Source organism: Artibeus jamaicensis, unplaced genomic scaffold (assembly GCF_021234435.1).
Source record: "Artibeus jamaicensis isolate MK-2021 breed Jamaican fruit bat unplaced genomic scaffold, CSHL_Jam_final contig_354, whole genome shotgun sequence".
NCBI lineage: Eukaryota > Metazoa > Chordata > Mammalia > Chiroptera > Phyllostomidae > Artibeus > Artibeus jamaicensis.
Window position 1 is genome coordinate 40,570,394 of NW_026521803.1, and position 21,107 is coordinate 40,591,500.

A 21,107-nucleotide genomic window follows, 5' to 3' on the forward strand; every position below is an offset into this window, starting at 1 on the left:
TAAAATATACTACAGAATAGAAAATTACATTTTCTAATTTTTCTCAATCCCTTATTATTGGAACTGTCTGTGATAATTCTAATTCATGTCAAGCATTTTAATTCTTTTCAAAGAACTGTATTATAATGATTATCAATATTTATTCAAAATGCTGTCATCTTTCTGGTTTTAGTGAAATTGCATACCTTTTGTTATTACACGTAAGGCCTTGTTGTGATTGCTTGTTTCTTGTCTTGCCCCATCTTAATCCATAATCACTCTTGGTTCTATTTCTTCCTGTTCCCTTTGGCATGACCCTAAGGCCGGGTATCATTGCCTCACTCCAGAACTATTATTCTAATAGCTCCCAAGCTTTCGACCTGCTTCTAGGTTCTCAACTCTTAAATCCATGCTTTCAAAAAAATTGCTGTTCAAAACGCCATGCCATTTTGTTTCTTATTGTTTTAACCAGTTTGAAAAGAATCTACCTTATGCCAGGAAAGAAAAAAATCACAAGAGCAAATAAAAGGAGACAATAAAATAACCACTAATGGAGTTATAGAACTCAGGAGGTCTGAAAGTATTCACTGAAGATTTACTGGAATTAATGAGAGTTTTCAATACTGAGAGCTACAAAAGTCACTTAAAATGGGTGGCTTCATGATAACTCATGAGAACAGTTGGCCTTCAAGTGCACCCACAGAGCCTCCACCCACTGGTTGCTGTGGATGGGGTGTCCATCCCTCAGATCCTCATGTCCGCAATCCTGCACCTAAGACCACAGAGTCTCCCCAAAGCAGCCTTTCCCCCAGCCCAAGTGCCTTTTCATCATCAAGCCACAGTACCGCTAGTCTGTTTCATTAGTGTTTTTGCTTATATTTTTTACACAAAAGTCTCTTTGGAGTGCGTTTCTCAGACTGAAGGGCATCTGTCCCTAAGATGTTCTGATTCTGTCAGAATTACAATTGTTCATGGCCCTCCAGGAGAAGATTTTGATTTTTATTTAGTTCTGTTTCTCAAGATGTCAGGGAAACGGGGGTAAAATCCCATCTCAGGTACAACATTTCGTCTCTGGAACAACATTTTCAAAGGTTCCCTACAGCCAGCGGATCTGAAAAAGAAAAAAAGTATGAATTTCATAACCTCAGTTCCTTTTCTGTATTCTGAATCCCAGTCACCAGGGCATTCTGACCAAAACCAAAAAATTATGAAAGAATACAAATGAGGCTTCTTCCATTGTTCCTGGAGTATTTTAAATTTTCACCGAGATAAGCAATAGGATGCTATGGGCAGTGTGCAAAACTGGACCATGTGTTGATGGGTTTTCCAGTCTCTCCTGACTACAGGGCAGCATTTACAGCCTCACACTGCTGGGAGGTGGACCGGGTTTTGTTGACAAATGCTCTCATCCTGATGATGCTGAGTGTCTCTAAATAGCGCTGCACATTTGGATAATGGACTTCCAATGTCCCTGTAGATAAAGTTACTTCTTTTGGAATCAGGTTATTTTGTACCTATAAATCTTGCTTGATAATCATCTGCACTTATTTTTTTCTATTCTACAGTGTAATAAAACCTGAGTCCATTGCTTTTTCATAAATTGTGCACCGTAATCATTGTATTGAGATTTATTCCAGTTTGAGGCAACTATTATCATATTTTGAAATATTTATATATGCCATTCTTGGCATAGGGTGAACTTAGGAATAGGGAGAGATGAACATAAAAATGATCTTGTCATTTATTTCTATAGTTTATTTTTATTGTATTTTTCCATCACTATTTATCCCCCTTACAGCCTCTTCCACATCTGCCCACCCATATCCCTTCCACAATCACCACACTATTCTCTGTCTTTAAAAATGTATATATTAGAAAAAGAGAAATTAGTACAGAATAGTGAAATATTACCTTTAGTTATATTATTGTTCAATATCTTATATAGAAAATATTTATTCATATGACTAAACGTGCCAAATCCACAGGGTAAAAATAGCTGTAGATGTTTTCGGAGAGCCATTTTTAAAGTAACTATGTTTTCCATACATTAAAATGAAATATTCCATAGTTTAAAGCAATGGCAAAACTACAGTTTAAGAACATTAAAACAATGTGCAGGTTATTCCTGTGGCCATTTTTTAATGATTTGATGATAGCATTTATAACCAGCTTCCCAGGGCTTCAAAATTCCAAAAGCGTAAACGTGTCATCTCGTGCAAAGAAACTCTCACTTTCTTCCTGCCTAGAATTCTTTTTACTTTTCCGTATCATAAATTTCAGTTCCGGTAGTTCCGTCTGTTATTTTCCCTTTGAGATGTGGCAGTCCTTCTTCCAATGTACCTCAGTTTTCAATAGAAGACCTTCGTTGGGGTTAAATATGGAATATGGAATTTTGCTCCCATAGAATACATTACCATAGAGTTGCAGTACAGTAAAAAATGAACATTTTCAAAATGCAGCTCCTTTAAAGCTTAAGTCCACATCCAGTCCGGGTTCGTGGGTGGCTTGTTCGGCAGCTCATGTCTTTTAAAGCTTCTTCAGGCCAGCTGTGCTGTTCTGTCTTCATAATCTCCCCCCTCCACACCCTAACAAAGGGTGAAGTCAAAGCCATCCGAGGATAGGGCGTGGTGGTGGAGGTACTGGCACCACCAGGCTCATGCACCCTCGGGCAGGAGGAGTTCGAATACACAGTGTGTTGTCAACCTTCAACTCAACGGCATGCGTTCTGGGGCTCTGGAGTTTCCTCTCTGGGTGTTGACATGTGTCCTTCTCTGCTGCTTGCGGTAACAAGGGGCTGTTTCCCACAGCCAAGCGTGTATTTTGCTGTTTTATAAGACGCTGCTGATGTGTGGTGGAGGGACATGAAACAAGGACCATTTCTGGCTGACTTTTTCTTCTCATTATGTTTCTCATTCAGAGGTTTTATTCAGTTAATCCTACCCCTGTGGATACACCCTTCTCCAAATGGAGCAAAGATATTTTGTAATGGACTAAAAAGGCATATGTTTTGCATTATTTTAGTTTTAAAGGCTGGATGTGATAAGATTCATAGAAACTCTTATTTGGTGAACACATGAATTTCTGATTTTTTTTTTGCAGTTTATTCATCCTGTTGTTGCTTTGTGATGTACCAGTGGATCCTAACATCAGTTTAATCATTCTGCACATATGTGTGTGTAGATACACTCTCATCCATGTATTAAAGTTTAGAACTTGTCTTTGAATTGTAAAGATTAGATATAGATTTGGGGTCTTAAAAGGAAAGTAAGAAGTGACTCTTTGAAGTAAGTTGATAGTGATGTAAATGCCAATTCATGATAGATTTCATCAAAGAGACGAACCCCGCTTGCTTAGGAATATTTATTTTCTTTGATTTCGACAGTTTATCGGAGCCATGCTGTCAGAAGTTGTGTTATGTCAAAGACATTTGCCAATGACTCCATCAGGAATTTCATTTAATTTTTTGCTTAGTGCAAGTCACAGATAATGTATAATGTTTGTTACATCTGTCTTTCTCCATGGTGCGTTGTTACCTAAATTCAATAGGAAGAATTCCTAGGGTGATACATTTAAGAAATAAATGGAAGAGGATTTAGTGATTGTCTAAGGAAAGTTGGAGAGAGAACGTAAGGTCACAATAAAGTTTGTAGCAGGGGTAACTACATGAATAACTGTGTCGTTCATTGTGATGGGAGTGTGGAGATGAGGAAGCAGGGTGGAGTACGTTCCATCTGAGGCACCTGTATACCAGGTAGACATGGCTAGGAGGTCATGAATAAACCTTTGTAGCTCAGAGAGATCTAGAGGACAAACTTAGGTTTGGAAGTCCCAGTATGTGCATGGCAATTCAAAGTAAAGGGACAATTGAGAACACATGCACAGCATGTCTATACGAGGGGGGAAGAATGTGTGAGGTATTGGTTGGGGACACAAACATTTGAGGTTAGGGCAGAGAAAGATGTAGAGATGGAAGATTGTTTTATTCTCCCACCTCTGCTGAATACAGTGAAGGTATTTTAACAGAGTTTATAATAACTGATCCATAAATCAAATAAAAACTCACATTTAGATAAATAAGAGAAATTCCATGTATTGATACTAATGGAGGGAGTCAATGGATCCTGGAGTCTCTGCTAGAGAAGACAGGGCATAACCCATGAAGAAGGAAATGCCCACATCAAGGGCCTGGCGTTCTCACACATTCCCGTGTCTACATCTAACCCCTCCCACCCAGTTTCACGTGCCCAAAGATTTGATCATTTGGGAGGATGTTGAGAGCAACAGAATGTGCTTTGATCTGAAATACAGGTGGGATCTCCAGAGAAAGAAATACTATTGGAGATGACAAACAGCCTCAGTTCTTTTGTACAAAATCAACATTAAACATACGACACTAAATAATCAGACACGCTCACATGCATTTGCATACACACATGGATGCACGTGCACACACGCACCCCAATGACAGCACGCCATGGCTCTAAGGAAGGGGAGAAGAACTTCCAGGATTTAATGAGTAAATTCCTGAGACATCGACAACAGCATTGACCCAAAACGCCAGATCTAAGAGCGAGTCACTGAGCTGAGTGACAGTGTGTCCGGCTACAGACTGAAAGTCAGCCTCCGTGGAGGGGAAAAATGCAGAGCGATGATTTCATTAAATGAACCCAAATTCCATTTTATTTGAGATACAAACTTGGCAGCAGGAGCTATTGAGATCCTGCAATTTGTGGCAATTATGTATTTTTTTTTAATTCAAGAGATAAATATTATAAACTGACTTTGCCAGAAACATGGGGAAACCAGAAGAAAAAGACAGCTTTTCCCTTTGATATGTTCTTACTCTGGGGTGTCCAACCTTTTGGTGTCTTTGGGGCACACATTAAACACATCGCAACACATAATCACAAAAAATCTCATAACGCTTTAAGTAAATTTATGAGTTTGTGTGGAGCCACAATCACAGCCATTCCTGGCTGCACATGGCATGCAGGCTGCAGATTAGACACCCTGCTAGGAAATAATGGCACTAACAATGGTATAACAGTAACACAGTGAACATTTGTACAGTGATTACTCTGTGTAAGTCACTGTTTCAGGTGCTTGCAAGGTATAAATAATGTATTGCAACACTATGAAGTTGGGGAGGCAGCAGGTACTTACCACTGATACTGCCATGCAATGCTGTGAGGTCCTAATTGCTCTTGGACATTGAAGAACTTGTTTGGGGGGAAGGGGATGCACGGTGGGTGGGCATGGCCTTGAGTTCATACAGTCTGCCCACCCCCAAGTCCACATACAATTTGGGAACGCTCTGCTCTTTAATAATCAATAATACCAACCTTGCATATGTTTAAATGCACATTAAAGACATGTGTGAAACTCCCTGTTTGCAGGTAGCTCACAGTGAAACAAATTTTATTATTAGGTAAGGGATTATCATTATCGGAACACTCAAAGATTTTCATGAGAAATAACAGAAGAACTTGTGGGAGAAAGAAGGAGCCATAGGTGATAGGACCCGACAGATACAAAGTGTGCTATTTCTAGTGCGCAGTTCATGGTGATTGTAGTGGAGGGGCGGGAGGAAGAGAGGAGGGCTTGTAGTCCAGAAAGATGACCCGACTCCTTCATGCTCCTTAGACCAGAGGTCAGCAAACAACTCCTTGCCTGTTTTTGTAACAGCTGAAGAGCTGAGGATGGTTTTACATTTTTAAACGATTGAAAAAAAAGCTAAAGAAGAATGTTGGGGGATGGGTGAAAGTTATATAGAATTCAGGTTCCAGCACCTGCAGCTACAGTGTGATTGGCCAAGGCCACCTGAGGTCATTTGCATGTGGCAGAATTCATTGGTGGGGCCTGCAAAGCCTAATTATTTACTATCTGGTTCTCCTAAAATGAGGTTGCCAATCCCTGCCTCAGTTACAATGTTTGGCTTTCTAAATCCTAAAGTTCATCAGACTTTGATGGCAAAAAAAAAAACAACACCTGGTTTTGTTGTTTGGAAAAGACTATACCAAACAGGCTACCTCCCTCTTCCAGGGTTTCTGACACAGATGTCCCCTCACAGGTGGAAGAGCACCTTCTAGCCATCTCAGGCTGGCTCTGTGCATCGCTAGTTTGGGTCTACTTGACTCATATGTCATTCTAGGTTCTTATCAATCCTGCATGTTGCTTGCTGATGGGATAACAGCGTGGACAGTGTTTTGGTCACATTTCCAGTTATGTATAGTCTCCAGCGATATGTGGGTTCACACACTGAATAGGGCCTGTTTAAACCTTACCCATGTCTCCTTCCCTTTCCTCTTTCTTTGTCCTTCGTCAATTGTCACTTTAACATCTTCCCCCATGTATAATCCTGCTGATTCAATCTAAGAGTTATGAAACATATTGCTTATACGAAAATCAATAAGAATAGGAAACAGGAGTTAAAATTTTATTGCATGAGCCTTTTCTTCAATTAGCTTAACTATCCTATCCATCATACCACACCCCTCTTTGGAAACTAGATGTCTGGCTGATTCTGATTTGCTCTGAAAATCATTTGGTGCGGCAATTCCTTTTGTCTGTAATTTTGATTCATGGCCCATCGTATGAATTATTTTATTGCTCTATTTTCATAATAGCTCTTAGGCAGCCAATCATCACGCAAGATACTGTGTTTCTTTAGGATTCAGTGGCATCCAGATGTCAGCACTTCATGTTGTTGCCTTTCAGACACATTACAAAAAACAAGACGCTTTAAAATAATTGCATGCAGTTGTGCAGTGAACTTTAAATTATTCTGTCACAAGTCAGTCAAACTTTACATGGAATGCGAAAGTACTTGGTATCCTTTCTGGTAAACCTGAGTGACTATCTTCAAAGTTGTGGTGGTTTTCAACTATTTTAAAACAAGATTTTTAACCTGATTTAAAAAAACATATTCTATCATAGAGACACAATGTATGAAAGAAAGATGTCTCTTATATAATTGGTCAGTTTTATAAGTAGTAGAAGAACAAACTGAATGGGCTAAACCTGAAATGCTCATATGTTTAGAGTTTCTAAGCAAGTGAATTTAGGTAAGTAAGAATGCTTTGTTCTATTCTTCACCATACTCAAATGAAATGTCAGATTCCATGTATAGACCCCCCAAGACTTGAACAGGGTCAGGTTTCCCGCAGGAGGATTTGCATCAAATTACCCACTGCCTTTTACAAATACATCTGCTTGGGTCTCATCCAGGTTCTGCTGAGTCAGAATCTTGGAAGGGGCCGGGCACTTGTTAGAAAGCCCCTCAGGTGGGTTCCCATCCTCCCCTTGGCCTGAGGACCCTTGAGATCGAAGCACGTTTTAGATAATAGACAAACAGAAAGGTAACCCTGGGAACATCACTGAATCTGTTACTACGGTGCTGTTTGGGGCACTGTCTACCATTTTTTCATGAAAACTCAGATAGGAATTGAGCATTTTTTCATTAGTAAGTCTGTGATGGTATCTGTGGTCGGGAGAAACAACACACCTGCCCCTTCCCCCATCTCCCATGTCAGCGTCAGGAGTTTCTAGGACAAAGGTATAGTGCACTTTTAAGGCCCCTGCAGCCTGGGTATCCGCATTCTAGTTTTTTTCTAACTAAAGAAGAACGTATTGAGCCCTTTCTATGTACCAAATTCCTAACAGACCTTGAGAATGCTAGTAATGAACAGAATAGTCTGGAACTTACAATCTACTAGATGAGACAGATGCTAAGCAAATAAATGTTTCAGTAACAGCTTCCTGGTCTAGATGTCATAATCCTATTTTGAGTATTGATTTATATATTTTTCCCTCAGTATTAATCAGAGATGAGCCATGGGATCGCCTTGTGTAATATTTGTGTGCAAACACACAATGTGTAAATGTATATTATATATATATGTGCGTGTTATATTTTACATAAGCTGTGTATATACTTAGTATATATTGCATATATATAGTATCTGCATGTCTTACACAGATATCTACACTCTGTATTGTTTTTTGTAACTATCTCGCTTTATATATTTTAATCTGTATCACTTCCTTCTGGGGAGACGTGGCCTGCATGCGTGTCTGCATGTGGACACACGTGCTCAGAGACATGAGTGTTGAGACAGTTCTCAACACTACACGTTATCCCATTTTTCTTAGTGCTTTTTTTGTTAAATACTGACACAGTAAATTATGCTCTGTATTTGATAGTATTTCTTTCATTTTCTTTATGTTTTGAAATTTTTGTATTACCTCATAAACTATGAAGACTATTTTGAGACATATTTTTAGTGGTGAGACTGAGATTGGAAATCACACACACACAAAAACCACAGAAAAACAGTGACTCCGTGTCCCTTAGAAAAAGAGAACCACGCTGTTGTTGGGAGAACTTCACCAGGTCATGGATGTGATTCTTTTTCACACATGTTGCTTCACTGGTACATTTCTTTCTCCTTATAACCTTTTAAACTCCCATATGGTTTGACTCGAGTAACTGTTGAGGACAGAGTTAGCATGTTAATCCTCTTGAAAGGTTACAGAGTAGACATTCTGGAATATAACTGACAGCGATCTACCATAGAGAGTGTGTGTCCTGATGGAGGGAGCAGAGGGGTGTCTGGGTGTCTGTGGGAGCAGAGTCTCTGCGTGGACAGGCTGTTCCGGCTCGCCACGCCCCTCTGCTGCTGCCGCAGCTGCGTGGAATGCCTGAGCCCTCAAGATTATGATGAAGTCCCTCAAAATCCATAAAAATGCCCTTTTAATGAGAAATTCAGTTGAAAGTTACATTCCTCTTCACTTTTAATGTGCCCCCCTAGACAGTGCCAGTCTATTACATGGTTGAAGGATATTACATTGATGTCCCTAAGGGAAAGGATTTTGAAATCTTATCTGTTGTCTTTCAAATGATCTTCTCAAGTCTTGTGTTTGACCAGGCAATGTGTGGAAGCAGTGGATTAAGTTAGTTCCAAAGCACGTACCATTGTCTGTGGACCAGCAAAGCGGCAAGGACTCTGATTGGCATTATTATTTATTACTTTTGAATGCTGATGATGCATGCTTGTGGTTGAGTCCTTCCCATGCATATTGACATTCATAAATGAAAAGGCTCTGCATTATGGGCTATTTAATTTTCCTAATAACTTTCTTGCAGGACCTGGATTTTGAAGCCAAAACAAGTTATACGCTGCGGATAGAAGCTGCAAACAAAGACTCTGACCCTCGCTTTCACAGCTTGGGGCCGTTCAGCGATACGACCACCGTGAAGATAATTGTGGAAGATGTGGACGAGCCCCCTGTGTTCTCCTCCCCCTTGTACCCCATGGAGGTGTCGGAAGCCACCCAGGTTGGGAACATCATTGGCACTGTCGCAGCTCATGACCCAGACTCTTCCAACAGCCCCGTGAGGTAAGAGCTCTTTGCTCTCTCTGTCTCTGTGCTTCTTGAACAGCCCATGTTCCTACCTGAGGATGCTTTTGGTTCATAGCAAATAAAGCCCATTTTGTCTCTGAGTGGAGCCATAACAGCAGATGCGAAACAGGATCTCAACAGCTCAGCATTTTACTCATTCAAAATGTGTCACCTGATCTTCCAAAGCCATTATCATGTGGCAGTACTGGGAGGCCTCTGTTATTATCCACAAGCAATAGCTGGTGATCCCATTCAGCCAATTATCCTCAGCTCTTTCAGAGCAAACTGTTCAGAGGTGGAGTGACTCGTGCCCCAGTTACAGGATGCATGCATGTATCAGAAAACTAATTTCATAGATAATTGAAATTAGGGGTGTATTATTAAACACATCCTTTTTACATTGGTCTATTTGGATTATATATATATATATATATATTTAGTGTTCGGTCACCCTGTACAGAGATTAGACACATTGTTATTACAACTAATCTCTTTTGCACTAACAGGATTAATCCTGAAAGCATTTCAGTATATCACAGTGTTGCATTTCACAGTTTTTGCCGGTAGTTTACAATCTGAAGTCACATGTTTGTTCTGTGTATGCATGTGTTTGTATGTGCACATATGACAAAGTATGTCATTTCAAGTGAATATTATATATACAGTGTACTTGAGCCTATGTTATATTACACATCTTAATTTTGGATCTTAAGGAAGACTTTTCAGAATGACAGTTTTGATTTGAGTACATAGTGTGTGAAGTACAAAAATCAATGGATATTTTATATTCAGATATGTTCAGTTTATAAGAACAATCCTTGAGATTTAACCCATACTTAAAAATCCTAAGTGTGTTTTATCTAAATTCTGAACTGTCTGGGCATTGACTACAAAGTGTGATGAAAATATCTGCTATACATGTAAAAAACAGATATATGCATGCATGCATGCATATTCATGCATGCATATATGTATATGTGTGTGTGATGTTCTTCTTTCTTTTATCTGACATTGATATTTAGCCAGGGAAAGAATTGATGTAAAATAATTGTTATTACAAAACTGAACCCCTAATCATTGTTTCCCTGTCTAAGAAATTCAGACTACTTAGATGGATATATTATTTTATTTTATTTTATTTATTTTCATTGTTCAAGTACAGTTTTTTGTCTTTTACTCCCATCCCAGCCCACCCCCCCTCAGTGTTCCCCCCTCCCTCCCATTTCCACCCCCTTTAGTTTTTGTCCATGTGTCCTTTATACTTGTTCCTGTAAACCCTTCCCCTTTTCCCCTGAAATTCTCTTCCCTCTGGTCACTGTCGGCCTGGATATATTATTTTAAATGCAGTGATCATAAAACATTTTTAAGAATATAATCCATGCACTAGAAATTTTGTGAGTCACAAATATACCAGACAGAACAAGCCTTCCCCTCTTTGCTGTTAGAGCCCAGCCTTCACTGCCAAAGCCACTCCCTGACTTCAGTTCAGCTCCATCCGCCAAGTCTTCCTGACTCACACACCCTTGAATTCGGGTTTTGTTATAGCATCACTTCTCCTACTGACACACCGAGTCTCTGTCCCTCACAAGCAGCAGCCACAGCACAACTGTGGCCACAGATCAGGTACTCGGTGTAGTCTGGCTTCTGCTTCAATTAGTTCATCTTACGGGACAAAAGAGGGAATGCTTTTATGAGGTTGGAGATAGGGAAAAAGATAAAAAAATAAGGACATTTTGATTTATTCCATCAGTATTTTTACCTGATTGTTATGTTGTTGAGCCTTTTCAGAGTGAATATTACACTTTTTATAATATGGTGCTATATAATTTGGGGAAGAAGAAGGAGGGCGAGTAGCCCCAAGTTGACAGTGGCTGGAGTAGGAGGTGAAGGGAGCCCCGTGAGTGTTCTCAGAGGCACAGAGGCAGAAGGGACAAAGGCTGATCGCTGACAGTTTGGGACAAGAAGACTTCTGTGACCTTAGGGAAAGAGAAGCTGGCCCGCACCATATTTTTACCTCATTTTAACTGACTTAAAACTAAAAAAGGTGACTTAAAAGTTCAGGTTAGTACTAACTTGTGTCTTCTGGTCCCTAAATCTATCTCACAACAGGGAGAGACGGACTTTGTGCAGAGTAAACCAAAATGTTATTTTGGTGTGACTCTTTCTTTTTGCATTCATGAGATTGAGGTATTGACTTAACATTTAACAATCAAACTCTTGACACATTTATTTACTTGCATAAGCCCGGCAAAGTCATTTGTAGCTTATGTTTTTCTGGATGTGTCTCTCATGCATTTGTCCTTCCCTGTCCTTTTAGGATATCCTGCAGGCCCATCTCATGTTGTAGTTGGTGAGCAGCTGTGTACCTTTGGGCAATCTCTGTAGAACTGGCCCTCCTCCCAGCACCCCTGTGTGCAGGGGGACCTAGGGAATGCCACTTAGCCTGCTAAATTTCATATAACCCAGTAAAAAGGAAGAGCAACCCTGCTCCCTGCTTTAGCCCAGGTGTTTTGAAGATTAGGCAAGAAAGGCAAGTAACTGATGCTGTTAAACTGGGAACCATGACTTAATTAAGTATTAGAAAGTTAGTATGATTATACATTGCTGTTATTACAGCTTATTGTGTTTTCATGCCATTTCTATTTCAAAGTCAGTAACACCAGGGAAAGGAGATGTGTCGCAAGCAACTATGTTGAAAATCATTTTGTAGTCACATATGTTCCCATACATAGAAAATATTACATAGATGTTTACTGGCCATAAGTATGTATTTGCCTTTGGGCATTTGAATAACAATCAAAATGGAAGCCAGTGCATGGGGAGATAGCACAGTCTCCCAAGGCACTGGGAGAAGTGTTCTCCAAGTTGAGATGGAGCCTGAAGATTCTTAATAACTGTGAGCTTTGTGCTTCTACACCTTCAGAAATAGTATAGTTCTTAGAGGAATGAAGAAGCGGTATTTATTTCATTGTAATTGCTTAAAATTAGGACAATGGTATTCAGTTGTAAAGCAGTATGGGAAGTTAGATAATCACTGTTGGAATTTATCCACATTCTTCGTAATAGATTACTGAAATCTAGCATATGCCATTTACATTTGAACATTTTTTGATATGTGGAGTAAGAGATTAAAATTCTAGAAAGAAATACACTGACTTGCTTCCAGCAAGGAAAAATTGAGATCCTCTTGCCCAGTAATCTCTGCCTTGTCCAGAATTTAAAAAATTTTATCTACTTTTGGCATCAGTCAAAAATTATAAGTATTCGTTGTGCATCTGCCCTTCTGTTACAGAAAGACTGGACTCCTTGACTGCCACAGAGCATTTGGGTGGTTAGAAGTATAGTGGCAATGGCGGGGAGATGAAATGAAGCCAGAACCCAGAACCCAGCGATGGGCTAGAACAGAACACAATAGAATAGAACAGAATACATTTTGGCCCTGGATACCAAATATCAGGCTTTATGTATTAAACTTTCCAGGACAGATTGTGTTCTGCTGATTCTGATCACATTTCTGAACAGTGAAAACTTCTCTTCGGTGCTTGTCATCAATAAGCTGATAAAACCTGTAGGAGCAGCTCCGAATCTAGGGGGCAGCTCCGTGCTCAGGTCGGCGTCCGTAGACGGGTCAATGAGTCCACATGTCTGTGTCAAGAACCTGCTTTGCGCATGACATGGGGGAAAAATTGGCAGGAAAAACAACGATGAATAAAACATCTCCTCTGACCTCAAGTAACGTAGAGTCCGGTAGAAAAAATAATTTATTCCACAAGAGTTAAACAGTACAAGGGGGGAAAAATGCCAGAGCTGGCACATTGTGAGATAAAAGTTACCACTCCAGGTTCTCCAGACTTGGGACTCCATTTGATGGGGTTGTGGCATAAACCGGGTTTGAGGGATTGGGGTATTCGGACCGGCTAAGAAAACATTATGCAAAGTCGGTTTATGTTTTATTTAGTAATATCCTCAGAGTCTAGTGCTACACTATTTATTCAGAGAATTTATTTCTGTGGGCAGCACAGCAAGCCCGAATCCCTATGCCCAAAATAGCCAATGAATTGCAATATAATGTTGTTACAAGTGGGATTGGATGTGAAAAGGGGAGGGTGAGTAAAAATTAATGAGGATCATTTCCAGCATTTCTAACAATGTAAATCCAGAACTGTATTTGTATTTATGTTTAAGGATTTCTGGATGGTAATAGTTATAAACAGGCTCTTTTTGCCTTCCTGGTAAAGTAGGTTCTCAGATAAAAGGTGATAAAATAGTATCAGATATTACATTTTGGAGTGTGACTCCACAGTGTGAACACGTTTGGGGGTTTGAATAATTCAGTGTGTGTTTTTGCATATATTTGTACATATCATTTTGATCTAAATATATTTGTAAATACCTGATTATTCTGAGAAATTTAGAGATCCAGGAACAAACAGAAAATTAGGGGTTCATTCAAAAAGTAGCAGAAATCAAGTCCAATGAGGAAAATATGAGTCGTAATTTATTTCAAAATGGTGTTGGATTTAATATAATTAGCACTAAAAAAAGTTTATGTTCAGGTATGGCGAAAATAAAGTTTTCATTAGACTAGTACACTTAATATCTAGAGATAATATTCAAAACTGGTTAAGTAGGAAATTCCTAACATATAAAAAATTTTGTTTCAATTATTATATTGCTGTAGAATTAGAACTCTACTCAGAGCCAAAATTTTCTGAGTTAGCTTTTCCGAAGACTCCAGGTGCAATGAACTTATTGACGATCACATTTCTCTTGATTTATCCCTTGCAGCATGTCCCTCATTTAAAATGCACATCGAACAGTCTTATTAATAGAAGAATATGAAATGCGTACCCCTTTGTGGTGAGTCTTTCAATGGGAGGTTGAAAGATCAGGGAGGTAACATCTGTTTAGCTTTTTCTCGACTGTAAGTATTCTTAATTGCAATCAACAGAAATTGGCCACTGGTAACTGAAAAAAGAAGGGCTGTATTAAAACACGTGGGTATAGCCCACAGGATTAAAATAAAAATTGAATGGCCAACTTCCCCAACAGAGAAGAGTAAGGTTTGCCTAGAGAGCTGCAAAAGAGGTGAGGAGGAGCCCAGGGTCTCTGCAGGGCGTGGCAGGGGCGGAGCACGGCCCACTTTTTTCTGCCCTGGTGGCCTTCTGCTTATGATGCACGTTTCTTGAGAAGTGTTTTGGCCTCTGTGAGGACAAGTGCCCATTTCTTATTCAGGAAGTCCTGGGCATCTTGATTTGGGGTGCCATCAAGGTTGCATGAGATTGGGAAGGTTTAAACGTGCAAAGGGAAACTGAGTTGCCATTATCAGAAGAAGGGGGTGAGGATGCAAACCAACAGGCGTGGCTAAGCTTTGAACCCAGTGGTTCATGTTGAAGGAATTTATTTCTCGCTAAGTTCCCATTAGGCCAGCATGTCCATTCCTTTGTTACAAATAAACATGCTCCTAGTCACACGGTTAGGAAATGTGGTTCCAAGATTTTAACAAGGTCTGCATCAAAACCTGTGCACTGCTTATAGCAACACACACACACATATATGCACATGTACACACATGCACGCACATACACATTTTAGTGACTAAGGTTTCAGCTTAAATGATTGAGCTATATCTGTTGTTCATATGTGTCCATGTTTATTTATTCCATCGGCTTTTGCCACTTTGAGAGTAGCAAGGACACATTTGTGCAAATCGCTCCCACCTGCCTACACATTCTATTTGAGAACCTTAACATGCATACCCATAGCTGGGTTACAGGAATTCTGCGTGCAAATATGAAAAGACATTTTAATTGATCTCCATAGGTTGTCAAACTACAGCAATAAAATAACAGGTGTTTTTTAGGAGATTTGTTTTGTAGCAGATGCGCAGAACACGGAGGGTGTGCAGGTGTGTAAGGTGTGGTCCCAACACTCTTGTTACCTAGCGGGACAAGGCATCTTACACAGAAACTTATTTAGAGTCCATGTTAAAACTGGACATGAGAAATCGTCTTGCAAAGCCCTCTCATTTTGCAGGTTAGGGAACAGAGAGGGCGGCTGTGGACTGGAAAGCACAGCTGAGTGCTGCAGGTTAGCGGCGGGATCCTGGCCATGATGCTGCCTTTTCATTCCCAGGGTCGTTCATGCTGGGTCTGCCCTTGGGCCTGTGGTGAGGTCCCCGTCGCTACTACTTGGAGCTTTCTTAACAAGACGTCATTTGCGAATGCCTTTACGGGTTCTTTTTTTTTTTAGTTTAAGTAAATTGAATAAAATAGTGTAATAGTGAAAGTTGTGGCACTAACGAGCAGAGAGATCTGAGTGTGGGTCTTCCTACTGTTCAGCGCCACGAGCATTGAAGAATATTAATGAGACTGCATGCTCCATACCAACCAAGAAAGGCCAGTACTTTTTCTAGTTTTCTTTTTTTTTCACCATAGAAATAGAAATACAGATACTGAAGGAGGGCTTGTTTTGCATCACAGTCATTAGTTGCATTTAGCTTAATGAACGAAACTTTAGAAATTTTGGTTAGACTAAAAATTTTTCTACTTTTGTGTGGTTGTTGCCGGTGTCCCGTAGGTCCATCCTGATTTCCCTAAACTGAAATGCCCTCGTTTTGTGCTTCATCCTGGGTCCTGGGGAAATTACAGACACATGCAGTGACTAGCTGTTAATGTTGCACAGTTGCTAAGGCTGGGCACTGAGAAAACCTTCCGAGATTTCTCTCAGCTCCCGCACTTTACTGATGGATGCATTTGAGCCAGGGTGTAAGTGACTGGGAGTTTCTACACCAGACCAGCCTGGCACCCAGATCCCCGGGTCTCTTGACTTCTAATCCTGTGGTTTTATGTTCACATCACACAACTTTGCATTATTTGTGATGATAATTTTAGAAATTACTGCTGGTGTGATGTAACAGAATCTTGATACTTTGGGAAGGTGTTTGGGTTGAGGGTAAAGAAATCTCTGAAAAGAAAGGGGTACTGGGTTGGCAAAAATTAAAACATGTTAGCTTTTAGGATGGCCTCTATCTGTATTCTGATACAATTCTTGGGCTTTCTTCCTGAAACCATTATCCATTTTCATCATAGTGATATATGGCAGGACCCTGTCTCTCGAGCCTTTGTTTTCATCACAAATTAATCAGCCACATTCATCTACACAGGCAGAGCTCCAAAGCCTTGTGGTCTGAGGGTCGCCAACTTTAGGCAGGAGTGCAGTCCACTGAGATGGCATTTAAGTATCTGGTGCCAGAGCTCCAAAGGCAATGGAACTTGGAGGAACTTGGGCAAGGCCAAGAAGACCCCTTGCAGCTCATGCCACATGCCAGGTCTTGGAAAGGCCCTGAGTAGGAAAAAAAAGCATACTTGGGATATAATTGGGAAGGCTTGCTGCTATAATGCTAGGGGATTGTCCTCAAGGAATTTGTAGCATGAAAATAATTGGAAAGGAGTCACTATGTGAGGCAAGTCACAGAAATGCAGAGATATAGGATAGTCATCAAGTAATACATCAGTTTGACTGGCCCAGGGTTTTAGAATGGGATGGCAGGGGTGGGGGAAACAAAAAGAAGCTAGACTGTAGAATTGTAGGTGACAGAGACTAACAGCTCATTTATAGGTAATGAGGTGCATTCTGGAAGCATGGCTCAGACAGACATGGTTCTGAATCTTGGCTCCCTCAACAAAGCAACTAGACTTCGGAATCCAGGACTGAAATACAGCAGCAATGATGCCTGCTTGCCTTAGTTAGAATTTGTGCTTGGCTAGTAGCAACAGAGCTTAACACTAATGACTTACTAATGAGAAGTCTGGAGCTATGCACTCAAGGACTGATTATTTGGCAGTATAATGTCATCAAGGGCCTTGGCTTCTTACACCACACACTCATCACCTCCTATTTACCAGATGGCTTTTGGATACATTCCCTTTGTGTTCATGTCCCAGGTGAGATAGAGGAAAAGGGGCAAACATCACATGCCAGCTGAATGAGCCACTTACTCCTGTCTTAAGGAGGTTTTCAATGATGCTCAACCCAACAGTCTTCTTTTGTGTCTCATTTGTTAAATCTTAGATACAGGGATGCCAGATCTACAGGGGAGACTAGACAATGCTGTTTTTCAGACAGACACATGGCTGCCACCACAAAAGCAGGGTTCTATTAATAAGAAGGGAGAATGGATGTGAGGCTTACATATACAAGTCTCTATCATACATCAACTTAAGTAGTTGTTTAAAAGTCAGAACGAAAAGCAAACTGCTTTCAACACTCAACACATTCAGAAAATGAGAAGTTTAGAAGGAGGATGGTTTGGGGGAAGGGCTGGCTGATGAATCTGCTTTCAGGTATTTGTTGAGCTTGAGTAGATGATGATGCAGGTATCTGGACTCATTCTCCAACTCTCAGGAATGGGATTGAGGCTGGACACAGAGGTTTCACTCTGTCTGCTTAAGAAATAGGGCCAGAGCCTTAGGTGCTATCACTGCAAAAACAAAGAAAGTGACTCTCTAATCGGCCACTCTAACACAGGGTGAGAAGGGCCATGCATGTTTGGCTGTAATTTGCAGAAACTAGTGAAGGTAGATTTGGTTTGTGATTAGAGACTCCATTCCCTTTCCTGTCCAACCTCTGATTGACTCAGCTAACTGCAGGCCTTTGTCCCTGGGCCAGTGGACCCAGAGCTGCACAGAGGGTGCTCCCCCAAACCTCTTCATGGCCTTTCCTGTCCTTTAGCTCAGCTACCTCCTCTTCTAGATTTTACTTCATAGACATTTCTCACCTTTCTAAAAAATGCCCATATTTTCTCGGTTAAGGGATGGTAACTATATGTATCAGCTAATGCATCATACATAAATGTTTACTCTTTGCATGTTGAAAGGGGTTGGTAGAAAACAAGAGCCCCTTTAATACTCGGTGGTCCTGAGTCATTGTGATTGGAAGACATGCTAACCACCACACCTGTTCTGGACAGCTTGTCTACCTCTTGCTCTCTCTGAGGTCCTCCATCTCCTCTCAAGTTCATCCTCTCCCCATGTCTGTCCTGACATCCTTCATCAGGATCTAGGATAGAAATGCATTGGCTTCCTCCTAAATATTTATTATATGTTGCTATTTTAAAAATATTTATATACTGTATTTTCTGGAATAGACTGTCACATGCAGGTGCTTAAGACTAATTGATACTTGCATGAATAATGAAAGGGAAATATGAGATAAGAACGTTGGAATAATTCACAAATTACCACATATGTACAGTTGAGGCTGTGCTATTTAGGGAAGACTGTGTGAGAATTATAGCTATTAAATATATATATATACATATACACACACACACATATATATATACTTATAACTGGATGATATATAGTTAGTGATATATTGGTTTGGCCAAAACATTTGTTCATTTGATTTTTTGTTTCTTGTTTTTCCCATAAGATGGATCTACTGGCACTTAGTTGTCTTCAACTTCATTCGAAACAATTTTGTTAGATTTTGTATTGTGACAGCTATCATGTCAGTGTGCATTTTTAAAAAATGTATCAAAATAAGTGAATTTTGTGTAGCCATTTTAATATTGAAGATGGAAGAAAATAAGCAACCCTTTTGGATATTATGATTTATTATTTCAAGAAAGGTGAAAGTGCAATTGAAATGCAAAAAAAGATGGGTGAAGTGTATGCAGAAGGTGCTGTGACTGATCTAACTGTCAAGAGCGGGTTGCAAACTTTCATACTGGAGATTTCTCATTGGATGATGCTCCACAAAGGTCAGGCAGAGGGTTGAAGTTAATAGCAACCAAGTCAAGACATTGAGAACAAACTCTACCATGCGAGAGATGTCAAATTGATAAAGTTATTAGTGCAAATGAAGTCTTCTATTTTATAGAAAAAAAAACCCACAGACTTTTTGGCCAACCCATAGAAATTACAGTGATTTGGATGATAGAAACTTCGGTGTTCATTTGATTTAGATCAAAACATGTAGAGGCCTAGGTGACAACTGGTTCTCTAAGAGGTTAGGGGTTTTTCTGTGAGGCGAATAGAAGTTGAAGACATTGAACATGTTAAATGGACTTTCAAGTTTAAATGTTCACTATTCTAATTCTAGAAACTTTCAGGCAGTTGATAATAGAGGCAAATGTTTTAGTCATTGACTTGAGCTCTGTGGGGAATTAAATGAACAACTTTCTATGGGTGTTGTCAAGGTCAAGGCCTTTTTGCTTGGTTGGAATGTAGAAGTCCATTTTTTTCTGAATGTGCAAATGTTATTGTAGTGATTTGAAAAATATAAACAAATGAAGCTTTTAGTATTGGCTTAATAGATGCTCATGGTCATAGGTATTAAGTTATAATCCTCTTGTCAAACATTAATATCAGTTCTATTTGTGTATAATATATATAAACATTATATACTATTATATAATATTTATATATATTATACTTTTATACATATTAAAGTATGTATATATTGACTATATACATATGTACATATACATGTAGTTTATATATACACACAAACATATACACAAAAGCAAGCATGTATGTTCACAATGTGAAATATTGGCATACAATGTTGGCCTAAAGCAACATTTCAGGGAAGAAAATCTAGCTATACTATTTAGTTTAAAATTAAAGCCTATTTGTAACAAATAAAAGTCCTCTCATTTGCTGGGCTGTTGTGTGGAAAGTGGATTGCAGACAGTAAGAATGAAAATACATGATAGCAGGTAAAATAATGTAAAACTGGGCTAATGTGGTGGTAACTTAAACTGAAGGTGCTGAGTGCAGTTGTTGAGACTTGCGTGCAGGGGCAAAAGGAAACCAAGTCGATGCCCAGCGCTAGAGATCCAATCTGATCTGTGAAGTGACTGGTCAAGTCATTTACTCAGGAGGAAGGATGAGGGAGGAAGTGGTTTGGGAGATTGTAGGAATTACAACATCAGTTTGGACATGTTTCATTTCATTTCATGTTGTATATCCATGTGGTGATGTTAAGTAGGCAATTCAGTATGTAATTATAGAAGGGCAAGGATATTCTATCTAAATTTGGGAGCAACAGAAAATATAAAAGGCGTTTAAGTGATGGGATTGTAGGAGATGTTAAGGGAAAGGGGTTATGTAAAGAAGAGAAGAGGAGCCATGGGAGATGTTTGGAAGAGTTCCAGTAGCTACAGATCAGGAGGAGGAGGTTCAGCCAGCCAACGCAGCTGGAAAGGACCAGATAGTGAAGTGGGAATAAATCAGGGATGATGTGGTATTATTCGTCAAGGCTAAAGGAGAAGGTGTTTTTAGGAGGAGCAAGCAGTCAATTGTAATACCTTGGATGAGAGATAAAGAACAGAACAGAGAAATGAACGATGAATTTGGTGACATGGAGGCCAAAGATGAACTTCACACAAATGAAGGAACATTTTTTTTAGAAAACATTTGCTTTTAATTCAAATAAAACTGTAGAAGATGAAAAATGTCTAATTCTGAGGAAAACATTCCCAAGAGGTCAGAACAGGTGGGCCTGGCAGGTGAAACAATTTGATTTCAAATTGAGGAAAGTCACTCACTCAGCTCTAATAAAAAGTGATAAGGAGAAAAGTTGAGGAAGATTTATTTTTTTTCCTTTACATGCCATGGAACACTGATTCCGTAGGCGAGAGTGAGTCCATTGGTGGTTTCAACTACATATTTAATTTTTCCATTAATTTGTGGATAATATATATCTGCAGTTCAGAG

General features: G+C 39.7%; 1 protein-coding gene across 1 annotated transcript in view; it reads left to right on the plus strand.

Annotated features, from left to right (window-relative positions):
• Positions 1 to 21,107, plus strand: part of CDH7 (cadherin 7) — a 119,920-nt gene that overhangs the window by 66,017 nt on the left and 32,796 nt on the right. The window contains exon 7 of the mRNA XM_037128714.2: positions 9,125 to 9,378. Coding sequence (XP_036984609.2) covers positions 9,125 to 9,378 — 254 coding nt within the window. The remainder of the gene's footprint in view (positions 1 to 9,124; positions 9,379 to 21,107) is intronic.